The 25,247-nt window shown below is 39.0% G+C and overlaps 1 protein-coding gene across 5 annotated transcripts in view; it reads right to left on the reverse strand.

Annotated features, from left to right (window-relative positions):
* Window positions 1-7,328: 7,328 nt before the first annotated feature.
* The window catches only part of STIL (STIL centriolar assembly protein), a 53,963-nt gene continuing 36,044 nt past the window's right edge, over window positions 7,329-25,247 (reverse strand). Inside the window, exons 14-18 of one of the 5 annotated variants that reach the window (XM_060400027.1) lie at window positions 22,889-23,120; window positions 18,413-18,623; window positions 17,077-17,327; window positions 13,001-13,080; window positions 7,329-8,830 (exon numbers count right to left, since the gene is read on the reverse strand). In XM_060400027.1, the coding sequence (XP_060256010.1) occupies window positions 8,799-8,830; window positions 13,001-13,080; window positions 17,077-17,327; window positions 18,413-18,623; window positions 22,889-23,120 (806 nt within the window). In that variant the 3' untranslated portion in view covers window positions 7,329-8,798. Of the gene's footprint in view, window positions 14,341-16,496; window positions 17,328-18,412; window positions 18,627-22,888; window positions 23,121-25,247 lie in introns of all 5 variants that reach the window. The other 4 variants (XM_060400024.1, XR_009596652.1, XM_042247658.1 and 1 more) reach the window with 4 other exon arrangements.

The raw sequence follows: 25,247 nt of genomic DNA on the forward strand, positions 1-25,247 counted from the left end.
GAGCTTTAGGGAAAGGAAACACAGGCTTCCCTCAATCAACCCTCTGCTCTTAGGGAGAAGGAGGAGAAAAAGGAGAGAAGACAACATGTGCTCTGAAGCCAGACAGGCCCAAGTTTAAACCCTGGCTTCACCTGTGTGCCCTCAGCCACAGCACTCTAGCACCGAGTCTAGTCCCACATAATGCTTGGGTGAAGAGCGGTTGTCAGGGTTTGAATCCTGGCTCTTCACGTTGGCTGTGTGACCTCAGGGGAAACTGCTTAACCTCCCTGTTCTTATTTCCCACTCCTTAAAACGGGGGATACTAGGAGTATCTACCTCACACTGTTGTTGTGAGGAAGAAGTAAGCTAACAATGTGAAAGGGCTTAGAACATAGCAGATGTAGTCAGTAAATGTTAACTATTGTTCTTTAGTCTCTGAGTCATTATGGTGATTAGATGAGAAAACAAATATAACTGTGCTTTCGTCTGTGACCTGAAGGATCGGCCAGGCAGCAGGCAGTTTCTGATTTTCAGAAAGATCTCTGAGGATAATCCTGTCATCCTTTCCCCCTTCCCACAGCCCTGAAGCAGGATCTTGTCACTCGTGGCAGTGTTTTCCTCTGCTTCGGTCGGTTTGCTTGTGATCCCGAGTACCTCTGTGAGTGTTTGCTTGTGAAGCTGCAGCCTTGACTGCTGTTACCTCACAGGACTGGGTGAGGCCTGACGAGACTGAGTAGGACGAAGATAAATGTTTGATGAGTGTGATTCGGCACGTGTGTCCATGCACGCGCAGAGGCATATTAACCATGGCGGGGTCTGCCAGAACTTTCTCTTTTTTTCCTTTTGTTTCCAGTAGTCTAGCACAAGGCCCCAGACAGAGCGGGGGCATTCAGCAGACCTTCTGGATAAGGCTAGCATACGTGGTCCCTGCCCTAAAGAACCTCCCAGCCCTGGGTACTCAACAACCAGCATTCAAGCTGGCTGTCGTTATCTGCAAGAGGACAAAAGGAAGACTAGAGAAAGGGGAATGGGAAGTCAAAGGGGGAAAAGACTCACTTTCCTGCAGGGTAGGGAGGAGTTGTGGAGCAGGGGTTCCTCTAAGCTGCATTTCATGAGTTCATAGGGCTTTAAGCTCCTGGAGGGTGTAGCGGCCAAGGGAGCAGTTGGAGTGTGTGTGTTTGTGCACGTGGCCATGTGCACACATAGCCTTTTCCTTCCTTTATGGTATAAAGGGTAATGGGGCGGGGGAGGGGAGGCTGGGTTTGATTGTTTGGCACCTGATTTACTGACTCAAATACTGCAGCATGTGATGTGAACTCAGGCCGGAGTCCCGTGTTCCAGCCCAAGCGCTGTGCTTCCTAAGCTGTGTGAACTCGAGCGAGTCCCTTTTCTTGGAGCCCCTGTGTTCTCATTTGTACAGTGAGGACCAAGTGATTTCTGAGGGCCCCAGCAGCTCTGAAAACCTGACATTGCCGTTTCCATTGTGTTTTTAATTAGTTCCTCCTGTCCTCCTGGTCCCAGACCTCCCGTGAAGAGGCAGGACACAGGGCTCTTCCCCAAATCCGTCCTTTTCCTGGAGCTCAGCCTCTTACCAGGAGGTGGGAAAGCAGGATTTCCTGTGAGGATGTTTTTTGTGATCCAAACAGTTCCGGTTTGGGGAGCAGAGAGGAGACAGGGAACATCTCCCAGGCCTCCAAACCCTTAAACCCCTTTCCCTGGGTTTGATGTTTTCACACTGGAATTTGAGCTCCTTAAAGGCAAGGAATGTGTTAATTCAGAACTGGAGGAAGACACATTGATAACTTCTTCAGATATTGTTACTCGACATTTTGTTGGTGAAAACAGAATTCTTTTTCTTTTTAAATTGTTAAATAGTAGGTATTATTAATAGTAAGGACATCTTTTCCTCCTCGAAGATTGTAGAAATCCTTCGGAATACTTCAAGGCCCAGTTTAACACTCTGTCTTTCCCTCCTTTCCCTCCTCTGGACTTCGATTTCTTTTTCTGCATCAACGCTTCTTATAATCACAGCATCTTAGAGATGCACAGCTAACCCCTTCACCTCAATAATTCTTGGAAACTAAAGCCTAGTGCTGTGAGGTGACTTGCCCCATGTCACGGAATTTGGAACAGAGGGACAAGAGAAACCCAATCGTTGCTGATGTCTAACTCAGTGTTCTTTTTACATGTATATTTTTCTCCTTTCCTATCTTTGGTTTCCTGCCTCAGCCCCCTCTTCCAATGCCATACCTATTCAGATCTCCAGGCTTCCCAACAAGCTGTTCCCTCTTTCAGAAACAGCACATCTTCCCCTTCTCTTCCATACTGCTCCTGCAAGACTCTGGAAAAACCTGGAGCATTCTCAAGATAACCGTCCCCCCCAGCCTCTCTTAATATATCCTCACACATCATATAGTTTTATTATAAACTCTACGTCTCTGTATGGCTAATGGTTATGTGTCTCCCCATTAGATCAAGATCCTACAGGACAAGCTGTCTTGTTCATCACGTTAGACTTGGCTCAGATTCAGCTCAGAGCCCAGCAGAATCAGCATTAGACACCTGCTGAATGATGAGGGGTAAATGAGGTGCAGGTGGGGAGAGGAAGGACAGACAAAAAGGCTGATACTGGACTGGATGCGATGGAAGGACCAGGTTAACTCTCAAGGTGTGATCTTGGCCCAGTTATACCTCATTTGTGTTTTGTCTCATCATGTGTACAAAGAGGTAAATGATGTCTGCCACACATACTCCCGTTGGGTTTTGGTTGTGAGGATTATATGAGGAAATGTGTGGGAAAGCACTTTGAAGAGTGTGAAGCAGTTTGCAAACCTAAGACATTACCATTAAATTTATTTTGCAAGAATAAAGGTCTCTTGGTTAAACTAGGTTCTGCCCACAAGAGTAATGTCTAGAAAACAAGGGCACGGAAAAGTCTTGCTCCTCTAACTTCCTGGGGCCCTGACAGTAGTACCATGATGTAAAATCATCGACTCCTTATAACATTAACAGTGCTGGGGTTGCCTACTACAGGACTCTTGTCTCTAAAAGCAGTGGTTTCTGGTCTTGGCTAAAGGGCAGGGGGGCTTTTGGGGCGGGGGGTGGAAATAAGGCCAGTAGCTTGGAGGTCGGCAGGTATCTGAAACAGCACTGGCTGTAGTATTCAAAATCATTCATTCAGTTCAAGATCTGGGTCTTGTAGGAAGCTCTTCCTGAAGTCCTCAGGCCTCAGATAAGTTGCATTTCTCAGTGGCTTAACAGAAGTTTGAGCTTGAATCTGCACGTTACTTCCCTAAGGTCAGTCCCTCAACTATGAGGATCACCAGCTGGCGTCAGCCAGAAGGCTTAATTTACTAGGGTGTGTGAAATGCTCTGCACAGTGCCCTGTGAGCACGTGGTTAAGTCTTAAAAGATGGAAGCTATCGTGATGGCTCCGCTGTGTCTCCTCACAGTCTGGGTCACTGGTTATTGCATTTCATCATACGCTGTCTCATATTGTGCCACTGTTTCCAGTGTGTATCTGTTTTCTCTGAAGCCTTTACAGCTGGCAAAGGCAAGGCTTATGTCTCATATGTCTATATCCATTTCTGTGGAGCTTATTTAGCATGGGCAGAGCAAGGTAGAGGACAAGACAGCATAAAGCATAGAGGGGGCGCAGAGGTTGAGTGAAGGGACATTGGATGAAGGGGGTGGAGGTGCCAGTCGGCTAGGACCCTAGACTAACAGGCTCCTTTCCCAGGTAATAGAAGCTCCATTGTTTCCTTATTCCATTTGACGTAACACCTGTATATCTATACACAGTGTTGTGTGGGACTGAATCAGAAATTCAGACACACTTGAGAGGCAATCATCTTGTCCTTAATCCAATTTTTCCAGTACTGATACTTTTTCCAAAGATGCCAAAAAGCTATCATAGATACTAATTTGTCAAATAACTTCCTAGGTGAAACATCTTCTTAGAGAACTTCTAGAGAGGCTTCAGTAATGATCCCTCTTCTCTGGGTGTGTTTTTAGTTTTTATTGTTGTTTAGTTGCTAAGTCATATCCAACTTTTTGCAGTCCCGTGGACTGTAGCCCACCAGACTCCTCTATCTATGGGATTTCCCAGTCAAGAATACTGGAGTGGGTTGCCATTTCCTTCTCCAGGGGATCTTCCCAACCCAGGGATAGAACTCGCATCTCCTGCACTGGTAAGCAGATCCTTTACCACCAAGCCACCGGGGAAGCCCATCTAGTTAGTAGGAGACATGTGTTTTTGAATTAATCTGCAGTCTAAATTCAATCTCCAAAACTGCTAAAGTGTCTTATGAGAAATCTTAAATTAAATGTGGTAACAGAAGTGATGGAATTAGATTTTGCCTAAAAAGTCTCAGCTTCAGGACTTCCCTGCTGGTGCAATGGTTAGGAATCCACTTGCCAATGCAGGGGACAGATTCTATCCCTGGTCCAGAAAGATGCCACATGCCGTGGAGCAACTAAACCCATGTCACAACTACTGAGCCTGAGCTCTAGAGCCCGTGAGCTGCAACTACTGAAGCCTGTAAGCCAACAGCCTGTACTGCAAAACAAGACACCGCTACAGTGGGAAGCTCGTGCACCGCAATGAAGAGTAGACCCCGCTCACTGCAACCAGAGAAAGCCCACACAAAGCAATGAAACCTAGTGCAGCCAAAAATAAATTAGTTTTAAATAAAGTCTCAGCTTCAGTTTTCATTGTTCGGATAGTTTCTTGTTTCATGTGACAATTACAGGATTCCCAGTGATAATGGTAGAGTTAATGAGGCTGTCAGTGAATTAGCATTCTCTCAGATCTTAAAAAATAATATAAATTTCACTTCTTGGGTGAAACAGATAGCTAAAATGAAACAGAATGCACTTAAAGTGGCGTTCACAATTCCATTACTTAAAATTTCATTCTACTGAAACCTATAAGTGGATTTTGAAAATATTTATTAGAATAACCAAAGTCCCAAATGATGACCATGGGGACAAAACACTGAGAATCACCACCAGTGACATTTCTACATCGGAATTTTAACCTCAAAGAGCAACGCAACAGGAAAATGTGCACCAACTGGTCCCTGGCTCCTGTGGACAGCAGAGAGCTGTCATGCTACCACACTCTGGCTGGCTGGCTAGACTGGTTCATCAGATTATCATCTCAGAGGGCCCAAGCTGGGTATATAGAGACCAAAAGTCCGTTTCTTTGCAGTTAACATCTCAAAGTTTTTATATAAGGCTATGATGTCTTAATTTAGCTTTAGCAGAAGAATTTTCTCAAGTGTCCTCAAGTGAATGAGGACATTTTTCATTTATATTCAGAAATAACAATTTAAAAGTTATTTTGTACACACATATGGACACCTTATCTTTGACAAAGGAGGCAAGAATATACAATGGAGTAAAGACAATCTCTTTAACAAGTGGTGCTGGGGAAAACTGGTCAACCACTTGTAAAAGAATGAAACTAGATCACTTTCTAACACCGCACACAAAAATAAACTCAAAATGGATTAAAGATCTAAATGTAAGACCAGAAACTATAAAACTCCTAGAGGAGAACATAGGCAAAACACTCTCCGACATAAATCACAGCAGGATCCTCTATGATCCACCTCCCAGAATTCTGGAAATAAAAGCAAAAGTAAACAAATGGGATCTAATTAAAATTAAAAGCTTCTGCACAACAAAGGAAAATATAAGCAAGGTGAAAAGACAGCCTTCTGAATGGGAGAAAATAATAGCAACTGAAACAGCTGACAACTAATCTCAAAAATATACAAGCAACTTATGCAACTCAATTACAGAAAAATAAACGACCCAATCAAAAAATGGGCCAAAGAACTAAATAGACATTTCTCCAAAGAAGACATACGGATGGCTAACAAACACAGGAAAAGATGCTCAACATCACTCATTATCAGAGAAATGCAAATCAAAACCACAATGAGGTACCACTTCACACCAGTCAGAATGGCTGCGATCCAAAAATCTGCAAGCAATAAATGCTGGAGAGGGTGTGGAGAAAAGGGAACCCTCCTACACTGTTGGTGGGAATGCAAACTAGTACAACCACTATGGAAAACAGTGTGGAGATTCCTTAAGAAATTGCAAATAGAACTGCCATATGACCCAGCAATCCCACCGCTGGGCATACACACCAAGGAAACCAGAAATGAAAGAGACACGTGTACCCCAATGTTCATCGCAGCACTGTTTATAATAGCCAGGACATGGAAACCACCTAGATGTCCATCAGCAGATGAATGGATAAGAAAGCTGTGGTACATATACACAATAGAGTATTACTCAGCCATTAAAAAGAATACATTTGAATCAGTTCTGATGAGATGGATGAAACTGGAGCTGATTATACAGAGGGAAGTAAGCCAGAAAGAAAAACACCAATACAGTATACTAACGCATATATATGGAATTTAGAAAGATGGCAATGATGACCCTGTATGCAAGACAGCAAAAAAGACACAGATGTGTATAGCAGACTTTTGGACTCAGAGGGAGAGGGAGAGGGTGGGATGATTTGGGAGAATGGCATTGAAACATGTATACTATCATGTAAGATTCAAATCACCAGTCTATGTCCGATGCAGGATACAGCATGCTTGGGGCTGGTGCACGGGGATGACCCAGAGGGATGTTGTGGGGTGGGAGGTGGGAGGGGGGTTCATGTTTGAGATCGCATGTACACCCATGGTGGATTCATGTCAATCTATGGCAAAACCAATACAGTATTGTAAAGTAAAATAAAGTAAAAAAAAAAAAAAAAAGTTATTTTGTAAGAAGGTGAGGGAAGGAAGCAACTTTTGATGTACTCAAAAAGTTAGATGGATCTCAAGGACATTATGCTGAGTGAAAACCACCTTCGAGAAATTACATACTCTGATCCCATTTTTATTAGCATTCTCAAAATGATACAACTCCAGTGATGGAGAACAGATCACTGGTTGTCAGGAGTTGCAGGCAGGCTGTATTTTAAGAGTAGAACTAAGGAATTTCTTTGTGATGATGGGACGGTTCTACACATTGATTGTGGGGGTGGTTATGTAAATCTGTAAGTGATAAAATTTCATAGTTAAACACCAAAAAGTAAATATATGAGTGCAACAACTTTGAAACCTGAAAGGCCTGTGGTTTAGTTACTAATATTGCACCAAATGTCAATTTCTTGGTTTTGATCATTTACTATGGTTGTGTAAGATAGCATTGTTGGGTGTTGCTAGATGAAGGGTACACCTGAATTCTCTGTATCAATTTTGGAATTTTGGGGGAGTCTACAAAGCTGTTTTTTTTTTTTTTTTAAGTGGACAAGGATATGCTATAACGGAGGATGAAGGAAAGCAGTCAATCTAGACATTTTTATTAAGTTCCATTAAAAAAATAGTAAAACATTTGAAAAACTCACAAAGTTTATAAAACACACTCATAATTTTCTTATTCTTTGATGGCTAGTGCTATATGTTGAAATGTTACATTAACATCAACCCACAAGAGTGCAAAAGTTTACTTCCACAGTGTTTAACAAATGTGCATCTGAAGAGAATATATATATATACACCTTGTATAAAAGATTGCAAGTTATTAAAAAAAAATAAAACTTTTCCCCCCTTAAATTCAGAAAGGGTTGTTCAGCTAATTTAGTCAGGGTCACAATAACTTTATGTTCTTTTAGGTGGTACTGGGTAGATGCAAAATGCTAGGAAAACACTTCTCAAAATGTACAGTATAAAAGGGCAACTCAGATTCATAGGTGGATAGCATCTGCTTATCTAACTTTATTGAAATAACTGATCTCAGGATTTTTTTTTTTTTTTTTAAGATCCAGTGATGCTTAACAACTCTACCTGAACAAAGAGCACTTAGGCCTCCTACCAGTTAACCACCTCAGTCAGGCCAGTTGTTCAGCTCTTTGCTATAAGCTGCTATCAACAGAGTGATCCCTAGAGTGATTAGGAATTCCAAAACTGTCAAAAGGCTCTGATTTCTGTAAGTATCTTCAGGAGACGTCCCATCCTCATATCAGAAGGGTGGAGGATTAAAAGTTTAAAATAATTTTGGCAACTGCCTAAGACGCTTTACATCTAAGAAGGTGCCTACTGAATTCATACTATTCATTTCCTTTAAGGTTTCAGAAGGTTTCAAACTTTCAGGAAAAATTGGAGTGTCCCTTACATTTTCTTTCTCAGGATGCTGGGTAAATTCTGCTTTTCCAATTCGGAGATTCACTGCAGGGCTTGGTTTCAGGTTCTTTAATAAGAAAGTGGGGTTTTCATTCAACTGCTGTGTTGCTTTTGGCTGAACAACTTCATTTGTAATGTTTCTCAATACTGGCATATCTGTGTGGGTACCCACGGAGTCACAGTTGTAACAATTAGTTATCTCACCAGCATTCCTAGAAGGCTCTTTCTGGCAATCAAGTTGTTCCGCTATGTATGTAAGGTTTTGATTCACTAAATGTTCATTCTTGCCATCTGTATTGTTCAGAGGCTCCTCTTCATCTTCACTATTGTCACTGCTTTGTATGAGTCCGTATCTCTTCATGTATTTTTTGGTTGCAAATGACATGTTGTTTGGCGAAATTAAACTAAGCCCCAGTGTGCTTCTGTCTGTATTAATATGTAGAAGGCTAAAAGGTGAATCACCATTATTTTGGCTTGATCGTGTGAGAGACAATTGTGACAGCTGATTTTCATTTAAATATTTCAGAGCTATAGCATTTGCTTCCATGCTCAAGTCCACACCATTGGGGCTTAAGCCGCTCATGCCAACATTAGCAAATGACATGTAGTTTAATCCAGAGATCACTGCTTCAGGGCTGATGCATGCCAACACACTGAAAGACAGAATAGGGCAGGCCATCATTTATCTTATTCTGAGTACTAAACAGTATTATTGTAAATATGTTTCACTTTATGAAAGTAACAAAAGGCCTTCAGCTTTAAGCTGGATGGTGCTTTTTTATCTGAGTGCTCAGACATCTAAGTCTTGATCATACAGATACAATCAAGGGATAAATACAATAATCTAGAAGGTAATCTATGATTCAAAGACTAAAAGTGGAACACATTAATTTTCCTAAATTAACATCAGTTACGGTTTTAAGATCATATATAAGACCTTACAATGTAAAGCTTTTTAATATTGGTAAAGTAAAACAAAAATAAAATCAAACAGAAAACACAACTGATAATATAACATTACAAGATTTGATACAGCTCAGAATATTACATTTTCATAGAAGAGATTCCATTTGTAATAAATAAAAAATATTAACCAGTCTCTGAATATGAAGGTGTATGCACACGTGCGTGCGCGTGTGTGTGTGTGTATACAGTAATTTTCTTTCATTACATATAATCCTCACTCTCTTTGGTTGGTATTATTTTATTAACAGTAATTAACTGACTTGCCTTTTCCTGCATATCATTTATACTATAATAGCTGCTAATTTTTATTGGTGTCTTATGTGCCAGGCACTCTGCTAAACATTGAGTGCCTCATTTAATCCTCAGAAAAACCTTTCTCTGGGAGGTTATCCCTATCATGTATTTCAACCTTATTCACCATTACAACAGTTCACATTTCCCTTCCCCAACTTTTCTGTTTTCTCCTGGGCGCTCATGGCTGTCTATATATTTAACTCACATTTTTTATTTATTGTCTAGCTCCCTCATGAAACCCCATGAGGACAAGGGGTTTCTGTTTCTCCTGCCACTGCAGCATCGGCGGTGCCTGGCACAAGGCAGGCATTCAATAAGTATTTAGTGAATGAGTGAATAGGTATTATTATCTTTATTTTACAGTTGAGAAAACTAAGGAATAGAGACTTTAACTAATTTCCCTAAGTTGAACAGTTAGCAACTGGCAAGCTGAGGCCGGGTCTGCCTGACTCTCTTGGCCTCTATGACCACTGTTTCACGTACTGTATTCAGCAATCTGTTTTTTGCTATCAGAGTTTTTCTATTCCCTTGAGTCCTCTGTGTACTATTATATGTTATAATATACTATATTATTATATCCTAGTCAATGAATATGCTATGACTTTCCATAGCACCCAACGAAGCAGTTCAGCTGTTTTATACAAGTCAGACACTGCCTGCATCTCTGCCCTTTGTTGTTGTTTTGTTCCTCAGTCATATCTGACTCTGTGACCCCAAGGACTGTATCCTACCAGGCTCCTCTGTCCATGCATGGGATTTCCCAGGCAAGCACACTGGAGCGGATTACCATTTCCTTCTCCAGGGGAATCTTCCCGACCCAGGGATTGAACCTGCATTTCCTGCATTGGAAACATGGAGTCTTAACCACTGGACAGCCAGGGAAATCTGGAGACTGTCTTAGTAAGATGGAAGAGGTACTACCAATCTATCTAGATATATTCTTTTATGATACATTCATAGTGTTAATATCTTCTGAATATAAAGTCTTTTTTCTACTTTATTTGCCCATTTCCTTTAAATTATAAGCTATTTGCATATTAAATCAGATTTGTACATATTAAAAATATCTAAGTATAATATCTATAGATATTATTAATGTAAATAACATGAAAAGGCAAATAAAAAGTTCTAATTCAGGCTTCCCTGGTGGCTCAGTGGTAAAGAACCTGCCTGCCAAGTCTGCAGGAGACACAAGTTCAATCCCTGGTCCAGGAAGATTCCACATGCCGTGGAGTAACTAAGTCTGTGTGCTGTAACTACTGAGTCTGTGCTCTAGAGACCGAGAGCCACGTATCAAGCCCGTGTGCCACAGCTACCGAAGCCTGTGCGCCTAGAGTCTGTGCTCCACAGCAAAGGAAGCCACTGCAGTAAGCCCGCACACCACACGAGGCCGTAGCCCGCCTGACACAGCTAAAGAACAGCCTGAGCAGCAGTGAAGGCCTGGTGCCGCCAAAAGTAGATGCATAAATTTAAACAGATTTCTAATTCAAAATGCTAAGTACTGAGAGATTTCTCTGGTGGTCCAGTAGTTGGGCCTCCACACTTTCACTGATGGGGGCACGGGTTTGATCCGTGGTTGGGGAACTAGTAGGATCTCGCATGCTGCATGGCACGGCCAAAAGAGAAAAAAAAAGGAAAAAAAAAGTTAAATACTGAGAAATAGTAGATCTAATTTGAATGAAATCTTTTTTTAAAAATCATTTTAAAAACTGTAGTTAATTTACAATGTGTTAGTTTCAGGTGTACAGCTAAGTGATTCAGTTTTTATTTATTTATAGTCTTTTTCGAATTCTTTTCTATTATAGGTTATCACAAGATAGTGAATACAGTTCCCTGTGCTGTATAATAGATCCTTGTTGTTTATCTGTTTTATATACAGTAATGTGTATACATGAATCCCAAACTCCTAAATTCCAATCTCCTTCCCCCATCCCCTTTGGTAATCATGAGTTTATTTCCTATGTCTGTGAGTCTTACATAAGTAAGTTCATTTCTCTTATTTTTTTAGATTCCACATATAAATGATATCATATGATACCTGTCTGACCTTCCTTAATATGATAATCCCTTGGTCCATCCGTGCTGCTGCAAACGGCGTTATTTCATTCTTTTTTTTAAGAAATATCTATTTGGCTGTCTGGTCTTGGTTGCAGCCTGTGGGGCCTTCATTGTGTCATGCAGGGTCTTTTGCTGTGATGCACAGACTCTATCTGCAGCACGAGGGCTCGCTGGTTGTGGCACAAGGCTTAGTTGCCCCACGTGGCATGTGGGATCTTAGTTCTGGAATCAGGAATCGAACCTGCGCCCCCTGCATTGCAAGGTGGATTCTTAACGATTGGACCTCCAGGGAAGTTTCTTCATTGCTTTTTTATGGCTGAGTAATAACAGATCTTCTTTTATAGAATGGTTAAAAGATCTATATAAATCCATGAAAACAACTAATATCAGTTTACAAGTTTCTTCAAGCTTCACTAACACAGCCAGCTAGTTTCAATTTGGGGGCTGGGGGAAACACCTGACTTTGAAAATAAATCAATAATACATGGAACCAACGGATAGAAACACTAGGGTAATTAAGATACTCCACTGATCAAATCCTAAAAGCCCTGATCACAGATATACTATATTAGGATCTCATTAGATGTGCAGTTACAAAAGGATAATGAGAGTCCATTTATGTTTGAGTATGAGAGTCACATGCCAATAATTAAGGGAATTATTCCAACTTACTTAAAGATGAAAATCAACCCTGACTTATTGTCCTCTTTGAATCCCAATTAGTTATCTCCTACTTACCCTGTGCAGGGTTTTCAACTAGAGAACACATATGTTTCCAAGTAGAGAGCAAAGTAACTACAGAGACTCCTTAAGATCTATTTTGAATAGATCAAAACGTCACTCCAGTTGGGAATATGCCCACAGAGGCTGCTGGTCCTCCATCTTCCCTACAATTCCTAGGTATGTCTGGGACTCTCTTTTGTTTTCCTGCTTTTGGACCTTCTTAATCTGCAGAGTTCTGGATCTGGAAGGCTGAAAGGAAATCTTGCTTCCCCTGTCTCAGCTACTCTTGTGGCTGGAGGATAACACTCCTGGAGTCCAGAACTGGAACGTGAAGTAAGTTTTCACATAGGTACAACGACAAAGGCTAGCTGGTTTACGGAATCAGAAAAACAATGGGCATACAAGGATTATAAGACTGCTTTCCTGGAATACTAAACTACAATTTATACACTGTTTCGCAGGAAAAATCTATTAAACAACTGCCTTTTGAACTTTTCACACATCAGCTATAGTATACCAATATGTGTTAAAAGATAACACAAGGCCATAAATACTGACAGTAAGTATTACAGAGGTATTAAAAGAGTAAAGCATTCATTGTAAACTTCAGTGATGACCCCAGTAGGTGGGATTTCATTCCTTTAGCAATCCATGCAGGCCCACCAAGTGTGACAGAGGCAATGAGGATTCACAGACAGATAAAACTCACTATCTCGCTGGAAAGGCCATCACAAGAACAGGCTGTATAATCTATTAGAAACTAGGTATTCTGAGATACAAACCATCAATAATCTGGTGAGAGGTCCTGGATACACTGACAAAGAAGGTGACATCTGAGTTCCACTTTACAGGATAAGGAGGACTGTGGCAAGCAGTAAGATGAAAAAGAACGTCACAAGCGAAAGTAATAGCAAGGAATTCTGCAGATGCCAAAGGTGGGTCAACTGGAATGTGGCAGGAGATTTACACTAAAACACTAAGCTCGAGACAGACCGTGAAACAGGAATGAATTAGGCGGGCTTTAGATAGTCTTACACCTGGAGTCTCCTCTCAGCCCAAGACTATCGACAACAAAAATACGACGTACGTGTTAGGGACATAGTTTCAGTGCAGTTTAATCACAATAATATATAGAACCCACTTATAATCAATAAAATATAAATTAAAGATAACAATTATTGGTCTAAATTAGCACAAATCTTTAAAAATCATCAATTTTAATATAGGATAATTATAAAACAGTATGAAAATACGCTAGGTACGTCTCCTATCAGAGTATGTTATAATGGACTACTTACCTGTGCATCTTCTCTACTGAACTTTAAGATCTATGAGGGGAAGATAGTTTTCCTAGGGTATCTTATATACTATGGTATTTCTTAGAGCTGGCTCACAGCAGAAGCTATATATATACATATATATATATATTTACTGAAGTAAAATGAGTGAAATATAAAATATATTTACTGGTAAAATGAGTGAAAGTATTGCTGAACTACTAATACATATATAGCTGATAGGACTGTAAATCTTACTCTTTCAGAAAGCAGTATAGTGACAGCCTTAAAATTTTCCTACCATTTGGCTTAATCTTTCCATTTCTGAGATTCTATTCTGAAAAAATAATATTAAACCTAAAAAATGCAATGTTTGCAAAAAGATGTTTATCACAGCAATATTTAAGACAGTAAGACACTGAAAACGCTTTGACTCAGTTCTGACAAGAGGGAAAGGGTTAAGTAAACAAATACTATGTTCCACTTACTGGTTTATTAAATCCCCATTAACGATGATGCCTAGAAAACATTATAACAACTTTGAAAACATGCTTATTTTTCAATATAAGACCAATATTTTGGGGGTGGGGTATATACAGTATGGTCAAAACACAGAGCAGCAAAATGTACACACTATAAGAGCCTACCAAAAACTTAAACAAGCAGAAAGCATAGAGCAAAACAGTAAAAACCAAAAACAAAACTACGGAGTTTGGAGTTAGAAGAGGAGGTTTAAAATTACAGGTGTTGGGCCTTGAATAAATTGGTACTTAATTTTTTCATTGATGTCTGTGTGTATGTGTGTTAGTTGGTTAGTTGAGTCCGATTCTTTGCGACCCCATGGACTGTAGCCCACCAGGCTCCTCTGTCCATAGAATTCTACAGGCAAGAATACTGGAGTGGGTTGCCATTGCCTTCTCCCAACCGAGGAATCGAATTCGGGTCTCCCACATTTCAGGCAGATTATTTATCATCTGAGCCACCAGGGAAGGCCCTCTTCATTCATAAAACATGTATAATAAGAGTATCTATCATATAGATTATTGCAAGGATCAACTGAAATAATGCTGCATAAACCTTTAGCATAGTTCCTCACACTTTACGTGCACTCAATAAATGACTGATGTTAAAATAATTTTAGAAAAATACAAAGAAATACAAAAACAAATTCTTTAATAATAAATTAAATTGGTTGGTATGAATATGTTTTTTGGGGGGGTTTTTTTAGCCTCGAGGCTTGCGGGATCTGAGTTCTGCAATCAGGGAAGGAAGCCGGGCCCTCAGTAGTGAAAGCACAGAGTCCTAACCACTGGGCTGCCAAGGAATTTCTCTGAATATGGTTTGTTTACTTGTTTTGGTCTACTTTCCTAAATTTTCTAAGGTGTCCAAAATAAGCTTACATTACTTTGGTAATGGAAACAAAACAAATATCAAACTCTACTCCCAAAGCACTATAATATTTTACCCAATTTATATAATAAAATAAAGTTTCGAAAAAAAAAGTTTTCATGTGAAGATATAGCTATGTTATTCTAACATTTTAGCCAGCTTACCCCTCTATGGAAATAATTAATTTAACATACTGCTTTTGAAAACAATTTTTTTTCACTTCAGCTTTCATTTCCTTGAGAAAAGCATCGTACATGAAACTAAAATTCTATCTATGGGTATATATGGATGTTTCAAACCATATAGATAAATGAATTTCAAAAATGGGAATAGCCCACAATACTAAATGAAAATGTCTATTTTATAATGGTAAATAAAGAAAAGTAAACAAAATTATATATACAGTAAAACTCAACTATGTTTCCTAATTTCCTTTGGGTGTTATGAGTTCAAACGACATTTTCTTCATTTTCTAAAATTCCAACCCTGAGTCTATATCATTTTTATAGTATAAATTTATAATATAAATTTTCATTTTAGTAAAGGGCAGAAGAATTGATTAAAACAATCTGACCACCCCATACTGACAGAGCAAATGGCTTTACTTTCCATTTCATTCTAGGCATGTAAAAACTGTATCAAGTTTATTGTATACTGAAAATTTATTAATTTCAATGTTTGACACTTAAGACATTAAAAAAGGGTGGCCACTATGAAGAAATACATTACTTAAAAACTGTTCCCCACAAGCAGCCATACCAAATGTAAGGGTTCCACAAAGACAGCAGGTTGATTTAAGCATTCTAACAGATGTAATAGAGCCTCTATCCTAAGAGTATTGAAATAAGACCTTCAAAAATGCTAGCCTCACTGCACTGGTGGCAGGAGCATAAACTAGTACAGCTATTCTCGGGGGCAGTGGCAACATCTGCCAGACTTTCAGATGCACACATCCTTTGATCCCATCACTTATAGGAATTTGCCCTACAAAGACACTTGCAGAAGTACCTGTAGAATGATGTTCACTTAGCACTGTGTGAGATAAGGAATAAGAGATTCGGCCTAAAAATCCATTAGTAGAGAACTGGAGTTCACTGTATCATAGTACATGGGCACAACAGAATATTGTAGTCGTTTAAATGCATGAGGAAGAATTGCATATACCCAGAAAGTATCTATGTTAGGCAAAAAAACCCATAAATTGCAACACATCACACAGATACATACTTGAACATGTGTAGAGCATTTTTAGAAGAATACCAAAGAAATAGTTAAGAGAAATAACTTAGAAGGAGTTTAGGAAGTGGGTTTTTTTGTATTTTATTTGATATTCATGCATTTTATTTGATTTTTTTTAAAATCATGAGATTATATTTAAAAATATCAAAAATAATTAACAGAAAACATACTAGCCTTATTTTGGGTTCCCTGGTGCCTCAGATGGTAAAGAATCCACCTGCAATCCAGGAGACCTGGGGTCAATCCTTGGGTTGGGAAGATCCCCTGGAGGAGGGCATGGCAACCCACTCCAGTATTCTTGCCTGGAGACTCCCCATGGAGAGAGGAGCCTGGTGGGCTACAGTCCATGGGGTCGCAAAGAATTAGACATGACTGAGTGACTAAGCACAACACTAGCCTTAATTACAGAATTTCCAGATTTTATGTTCTTTAAAAGCAAGTGTGTGTTGAGCTGATCTTTGATGAAAAGAAATCTGAACAGAAGAACATGGCCAGCTGGAACTGGTGAGAATAAGTAAAGTTCATATAACTATAGTCTTCAAAACACAGTCCTACAAAAAGAAAGGTTTTTGCCTTTTAGATGACAACTGCATTAACTGTACATCCAGTAGTTGACACAGACCCCATCACCTCCAGGAAAACTTTTCGAGACACCAAAAACAAGTAACAGCTCATTTCTCTTTCTCTAAGACTCCTAGAGCATTTTGTTGGCATCTTTACTCAGGAGCTATCCCTATGTCTCTCAAATTACTTAGGTATATAACCTATCTTCTACTAAAATGGAACCTCTATAGGGTAGATATGATTTCTTATTTGCCACATACATGTCAACATAGACCCTGAATAAATCAGAAGCCAGTTGAATTGAATGGCAGGCTTATACCTTTTTTCATGAGGAAGCTGCAATGCATTTACATTTTTTTTTAATCTTTTAAAACAAAGTTTAAACTTACCTGGCATGATCCACTTTATGTGCATTTTTCTTCACTTTAGTTGGAGAATCAATTTTTACTCCAAAGCTTCTAAGTTGCTTAAGAGTTGCATTAAGAACACATTCTTTGTCCACCGATCCTGAATCATGTATTTTTTTCTTAGTATGGTAAACATTCTGGTTTTTGGTGCACTCATGACTGATAATAACTGCTTTGGTAGATGGCTCCTCGGTTACTTTGGGGGAGTTATTCGGTAAGTGGTTCCCTTGACTCTGATGAAAGAAGAAAAAGGGACGTATTTGAAAATCACTATTAGGAAACAAGAATACAAATAATACTGTTAAGTAATGCCAGAGTAAAAAAATTATCTTGCTAAATTCTACAAAGTATCAAGTACATTTGCCAAGTTTTATGGAATTTTTATAAAAGAAGTCCATTCTAATGAATGAAAATCCTAGAGAAAACTTAGAATGTTTGTTCAGAACTTGTTCATTTTAAAGCCAACAGATTTAAAATCATTTGAGTAATATTTCAAGTATTTTCAAGGATTTATTGTGAAATCTTTATAAACAAGTTTAAAATCATGCTTTCATTTGAAAAAGGATAATGTTTTAGAGTTTTAAGTGTAACCGTTATGTTACTTTCAGAATTTGACTCCTCTTTTCTCACTTTGAATGAAAATGACCTGTAATTCTGCCTTCCTGACTTTAAAGCATATTTCATTCCCTTGAGCACATGCACCAGTGTAGGACCTAATAGGCAAATAACAAATCCATGTTAACTGATTAATACTTAGGGCCCTATGAAGTATGTTTAATTAGTCTTCAATTATAAATGTAGTGTTCTAAAATCTACAATTTGATTGTAAGTGACAGCCACGGTCATTTGACCTCCAAGTCCCAGTTTACATTTTACAATATTGTGTTGGTTTCTGCCACACATCAACTCCTTTTTATTGTGTGCTGCTGTGCTTACAGTACTGCTCATTCTTTAGCTGTTTGTTACTGGTAAGCATATGTTATCTCCCTTAAGTTTTCAAAGGCAGAGACTGTCATGTTCATCTTTATATTACCCAATTTACTCGGTTCATTTTCTTAGACTAAGCTAAGTATTCCATAAAAATCTGCTTATATGAGCTGAAACAGCAAATATTATCAAAAATATTCTATTACTCTCCAATTTTCAAACCTCCTGCAAACTCTTGCTTATTTTTTCTGGTACTAACTTCGAACTTGAATTAGGGGAAAATCTTTTTCCTAGCAAGGTCCCCATCAGTTTAAAGATGGGAAAGGCTAAACTAGTGTACCTTAGATTAATCACCATCTCACAAAAGACAGAATGCTTTCCATTTTCTTACCAGCACATCCTGGAATAGTTGCTGGCTATCTGATGGTTGATGAGGCAAGGGCTGCACGACTTGCTCGGTTTTGGGTTCCCCTGATGTTCCAGAGCTATTAGTGGCACCCTCTGTTGGTCCACTCTGGAAGCACATGCTTACACACTCTGCTTGCAGGGGATTCGGAAAGAATACAGGTACATCAGGTTCTTTTCTCTCAAGTGGAGAAGAGCTGCTTGAAAGGACATATATAAAGTAACTGTTAGTTAATTCTGTTATTTTGTTTTACAACAACAACAAAACAAACAAATCTTAAATGGTTTATAAAACAAAAACAATTCCTTATTATACCAGTCAAAGCTCTCTGAAACTTGGTAGTCAACCTGGCTTTTCAGCCAGTCCCTTTCAATCAATGCTCCCTGTTTTATTTTATTTTCTGAACAAATTGGATTATGAACAATACTCTGAATTCTTCTGCCCATAAATTTTGTCTACTATGCAATAGTTCTCAATCTTAACACCACCATCAATATTACTTGTAAAGTTTTAAAAAACACAACTGGTTGGACTTCTTCCCACAGAGATTCTGAACTGGTGGAGCGCCCCAATTTACTGTATTTTCAAATGCCCTGGAGCCAAGAGTTACTGTTCTAATGCTTTTAAATTGGCATACTCTTATCAAAATCCTATCCACTGTTCAAGGGACGTTTTAAAAATTTACTTCCTCGATGTTCTAAAATGTTAACTGGATATGTCCTCTTGCTTCTTTCAACCTCCATTAGCACTTTACCTCTTGCTGCTAAGTCGCTTCAGTTGTGTCCGACTCTCTGCAACCCCATAGACGGCAGCCCACCGGGCTCCCCCGTCCCTGGGATTCTCCAGGCAAGAATACTGGAGTGGGTTGCCATTTTCTTCTCCAAAGCATGAAAGTGAAAAGTGAAAGTGAAGTCACTCAGTTGTGTCTGACCCTCAGCGACCCCATGGACTGCAGCCCACCAGGCTCCTCCGTTCATGGGATTTTCCAGGCAAGAGTACTGGAGTAGGGTGCCATTGCCTTCTCCATCTTTTATCTTTTATCTCTTAGGTCACATATAAAAATGTGAAGTCGCTCAGTCATGTCCAACTCTTCGTGACCCCATGGACTGTAGTCCACCAGGCTCCTGTGTCCATGGGGATCCTTCAGGGAAGAACATTGGAGTGGGTTGCCATTTCCTTCTCCAGGGGATCTTCCCAACCCAGGGATCGAACTTGGGCCTCCCGCGTTGCAGGCAGACTCTTTATCCTCTGCGCCACCAGGGAAGATATACTCTCATTTATAATAAAGATATATGTGTGTTCATTATATCTTGGGCAAATATCTTAATCTCTCTTGGCCTCAGCTTCCTCATTCATAAAATGGGAAAAACAGCATCCACCTCCCTGGGTTGAAAGACACGAGACAGGACTAAAGGAGATACAGAGTGCCCAGCACAGTACCAGATAAACCTAGCGGCGGATCTGTAATTGCTAGCTTTCCTCATCTCCCGCTGCTATCCCCTTACTTCCTAAATAGCACATTGAACCTTCATCATCAATCATGTTAACTGATTTCACTTTAATGAAGACACCAAAACTCAAATGAAGAAGCAGAAAGCCAGGCTTCAGAGATTTTATGACTTCTGGGGAAAGTACTTGTACCAAGCAGGAGTTTTATCATGCAAACATCTGCAAAGCTCTTTATTTTTTAAAAAGAGTTCACATCAGTCACTGAGTTAGACTTATTCTACCTTTAGCTAAATGATGACAATTAATTTTTAAGGTACTAATTCTGGTACTATTCTATGTGTTTTACATATATTAACTCATCTAATCTTTACAACAATCCTGATAGGTACGTTCACTGTCTCCATCTACAGAAAAGAAAACAGAAGCATTCAGAAATTATGAGACCCGCCCATGGTCACACAGTTTTGATTTGAATCCAGGCAGTTTGGATTCCATGCTCTTAACCACTCTGCTATATTGCCTTTTCAAGAATTTAAAAATACCTGTTTTGGTGTCTAACCTACCAAACAAAAATAAAAGCTAAAAATTCCAGAAGAAAAGAACTAAAACATTAACAATTTCAAATTAAAAAAATTTTTTAAAGATGATTCTAATATGGCAAGTATTAGCAGGTATGTCCAAAGCCTGGCTTCTTAAAAAAAAAGTATTGTGTCAAAAAAAACTCTATGGATATCACACATAGCTCTTCCCTGGGAAAAAGCAACCGATTACCATATATGCTGCAAGTCAAAAAATCTACCTTTCACAAACTGCTTTAACATTAGACTAAATCCAGCAAGACATCCAAAGGGGACAGGGGACTCAGGTGGCCAGGTGCCATGTATGAATACTCAGCAGCACGAACCACAGCATGAATCAGACCAGATGTTTGGGAAGAATCCTAGAAAAGCACCAAAAGCACCATACACAACACTGGAGATGCTATTTAATCCAAATCATATACTATGCGGAACAAAGATCAGATTTACATCGAATTATATGTTGGAATCTACAGAGGTGGTTAATCGCCCTGAAAAAGCAATTAATTGCATTCTATCAGCTAACTCAGATCTGTTTCTGAAGTTAAACACCACAATGGATTGGAGATTTTTAAAGTTCTACTTTCAGAGGGAAAAACTAATCCTTAAAAGTAGTCTACAATTTACGAAAGGAAATATAGATAGAATAAATGTGGATAACCGCACGGAGAACAAATAAGGATAACCACAGTTCATGTCTCTTTGTTCTCATTTTCTGTAACTATTCCAAGTGAAATGTGAACTTATCTTGGGGGCTTACCCCAAACTGCTCTTCCTATCACCTAACATCTATGAAGTAGCTGATGTGGGGAACTAGACACTGGTTCAAGTCCTAAAGGTACAGAAATGAGTATGATCCACAACCTGTAGGAATTCAATCTAGTGGGGGTTGAGACAGGTATACAGATCTTTTTAATATACTGTGGTACATATTATGAATACTTAATTGAATTGTAAGGTTAAAACATACTCTCTACTGAGCAAAGCAGATAAATATTTCTGGTTTTCTGGAAGGGTGTTTGTTGTTCTAATCATTATTGTAATCAGATAATTTAAAATATCAACTATTACCAAAAGGCTTAAAATTTTAAAAAGTAATCAACTGCCTGCCCATGCCACCGCTACCACTGAATTCACGTCTTTTAAAACTATTTCATGTGATATTACACTGTGGTATTTTAACCCACTTTATTCCTTTATATTCAAAATGTATCCTACACCTGATCCCTGCCACTACTTCCAATTCCCAGGCACCTTCATCTCACTTGGTCTTCAATCTACTAACCGGTCTCCTTACTTCTAATCTTAACCCCCATCAGTTCACTTGCCACAAAACAGCTTGAATGGCCTTTAAAAAACAAAAATGATCATACCACTACATCATTTAAAATCCTCCCTGATGCTAATGAACACAGAATATATTCAGAACTTCTACATCCCACAAAGCCCTACATAATCTGAAGGCTTCTTTCACCATCTTACTTAATATAGCCACTTCACTCCCATGCCACTATCCTAGTTACACTCCACTTGGTCACCCTGGTTTATTTTCTTCAGGCAGTGGTCTTTATATGAAATTATATGTTTCCTGCTGATGCGGTTATTGTCTCCAGAACTCATGGAAATTCCATGAAGTCAGGAGCTTTGTCTGACCTACTGCTCAATTTCTAGGGCTTAGTTTTTTGGCAGCATATACCAGAAGCTCAAAGAATATTTGCTGAATTTGTTTACAAATTTGCAAAGGATCTGAATTACTTCAGAATCCTTATTTTTTTAATAGAAAATTTCACAATGAAAAACTTCAAACACAAGAGAGTTTAACAAATCACTATGTACAATCAGTTTTAAAAATTACCTACTCAGAGTCTATCTTACTTCAGCTCTACCCTTTACCATTTCATCCCCATTAGCTTATTGAGTATATCTTGAATAACAGGGTACATCTCTCAGAAATAAAGACTCTGTTATTATGCACATATAATAGAGTATGTAAATCTTAAATTCAGGACCCTGGCTCCATCTGGGACCTAGTGTCAGACTCTCCAGTGAGGCCTGACATACGTATTTCTGATCTGCAACTGTTCTGGTTTAGACTGTTTTATACATCCAATGACTGACATCTGGGAATGGGCATAGAAGGCTCAGAATCGTCTTTTACAGGGAATTCCCTGGCATTTCAGTGGTTAGACGTCCAGTGGTTAGGACTCCATGGTTCCACTGCAGGGGGCATAGGTTAGATCCCTGGTGGGGGAAACTAAGATCCCATATGACGAGTGGTGTAGCCAAAGAACTGTCTGTTACACAGGAATCACATGAGGAAAGACACCATGAGAATACTTTTACAAAACAAACTGTTCCTGAGTTAGAATACCAGAGGAATATCAGAACTTAAAAAGAAAAAAAGATGATGAATACTGAATCGAAGAGATCTTACTTGGATATACAAAGTTGCTGATTAAATTCTTCTTCCACAGCAACGTTACTCTCTTCAAAACTGGGAATATCAACAGCTTTTAACGAAGATGCACTACCTGGAGTACTTGTGACTTCATTATTAATATCAACAGAAAAATTCATGTCCTCACTGGAAATCTTGGTATCATCTTGCCTCAGCTGAGATTCAGGCTCTTGATCATCACCTGCCGCATTCCAAAACAAGCTGGCACCTGGGGAATAGATGATTTAACAGATGCAGAAACAGACAATTATCAAAAACAATTCTCTGACAAACTTTTGTTAAGTAACATTAGCTATATTAACACAATTACCTAGAACTGTTTTCAGATTATATTTTCTCAGAAATGCCATGAAGAAATAAATGACAAGCGAAGAGAGGAAACTGAGTACAAAGGGAAAAAGGACCTTTCAGGCCCTGACTCTTCAAGAGGTGTAGCTCTCATGACGGGTTCTACCTGTCAAGGTTCTGAATATGATTTGGAGTATATATGTGTTTTGAAAACTGCTGTTCTGAAAAACAGGAGAAAATATATAAAATGCAAATCCCTGGGCTCTTTGATTTTGATTCTTAAACACAATCTTTATGAGACTATATTAGGGTTATATCAGATATATGTAATATAAGGCAAGTAAAAATCAAATATTTCCCAAATTTAATAGATCATTTGCACAACTATTTCATGTATTATTATTTGCTTACTGATTTTCTTTAAATCAACTCACTGTTTTACCGAGCTACATCATTTCTGTGAAATCATAAATTTTTATGTGCTGCTGCTACTGCTAAGTCACTTCAGTTGTGTCCGACTCTGTGCGACCCCATAGATGGCAGCCCACCAGGCTCCCCCGTCCCTGGGATTCTCCAGGCAAGAACACTGGAGTGGGTTGCCATTCCCTTCTCCAGTGCATGAAAGTGAAAAGTGAAAGTGAAGTGGCTCAGTCCTGTCTGACCCTCAGCAACCCCATGGACTGCAGCCTTCCAGGCTCCTCCGTCCATGGGATTTTCCAGGCAAGAGTACTGGAGTGGGGTGCCATTGCCGTCTCCGTTTTATGTGCTAGTTATATTTTTTTCTAAAACTTATAGGAATAAATATATCTACACAGTATAAAATAGTAATCTGTATACTACACCAAATCATCTTTTGAATCTGAGCGATAAGCATTCCACATTTTGAGAAATATTGTGATACATACATGATTTAAAGAAATAAAGTTAAAACCAAAGACTAAATTCAAGTCAAAATTGTTTCCACTTTGAGCATCAGCTTGGGTGATTTTATAAACATAAATTAATAAAAGGATGATTTATTTTTGTATTCACTAAGCATTTAAAAAAATCCCTGGTCAGGAATCTAAGATCCTGCAAGCCACACAGCACAGCGCCCCCCAAAAATAAAAGGACAGTTTAGAAAAGTTACGTAAGTGCTGCTACTCTTCCTGAACACCACCAATGTACACCCTTAGGAATTAAGTATTATCATAGAGAGCCATTTAATTCAAATGACTAATAATTCATTTTTCTGCATATAAGTCAAAGCTCTAAATATGACTATATGAGGTTTCAAAATATTTGAAATATACATCATGCTTGAAAACTTGTTTCAAATAATTTCAGGATATCAGTTTGATTTAGGCATCAGGCTAGGTAATGAGATACAAGTCAATAAAAGTTTACAGTCTAGTGACAGATACAGATGATGAACAACTGGAATATAGTAAGTACAGCACTTCACGAGAGGACATAGAAGGAAACTGCACTTTTTGGTTTATCTCATAATACTTCTTTACCACCACCCTCTACAACACACATATGCGGGAAACTGTCATCCTTGCAAATAACAAAGACGAGACTCCAGCAGCTATGTCCCTATTACATGTTTCTCAATCCTCTTATAATCCAAACTAGACCATTCAGGTTCTCTGCATTTTGAAGTTGAGACTGCAGGATCATAATGTGGTTTGTGTACATGGGTAGAACTGTATAAAAGAAACTCTGGGGCTCTGGGTGAGCTGTATTTTAAAATGTAAAGCCGTGAAGACTCCAGATAGAGTTGATAAAACAGCCATGTGTAATAACTGGATACTCCAGTGATTTCTAGTTTCTACGTCTAGTTTTTCTCTGAAGTCCAGCCCAATTCTTGGCCTTGGTTTTCATGAAACATCCCCATATCCTTCCAGTAAATTCCCCTTCCTTGCTTAGTTCAAAGTTGCTTATGTTACTTGCCGCTAAAAAAATCTTAACTGAGTAATACCTGAATTTGACTTATAAACGTACATGAGGTTCCCGCTACCCTCCCTCACTGCTGCTCTCTTCATGAAGTTTAGATAACATCCGG

Source organism: Ovis aries, chromosome 1, assembly GCF_016772045.2.
Source record: "Ovis aries strain OAR_USU_Benz2616 breed Rambouillet chromosome 1, ARS-UI_Ramb_v3.0, whole genome shotgun sequence".
NCBI classification, from domain to species: domain Eukaryota; kingdom Metazoa; phylum Chordata; class Mammalia; order Artiodactyla; family Bovidae; genus Ovis; species Ovis aries.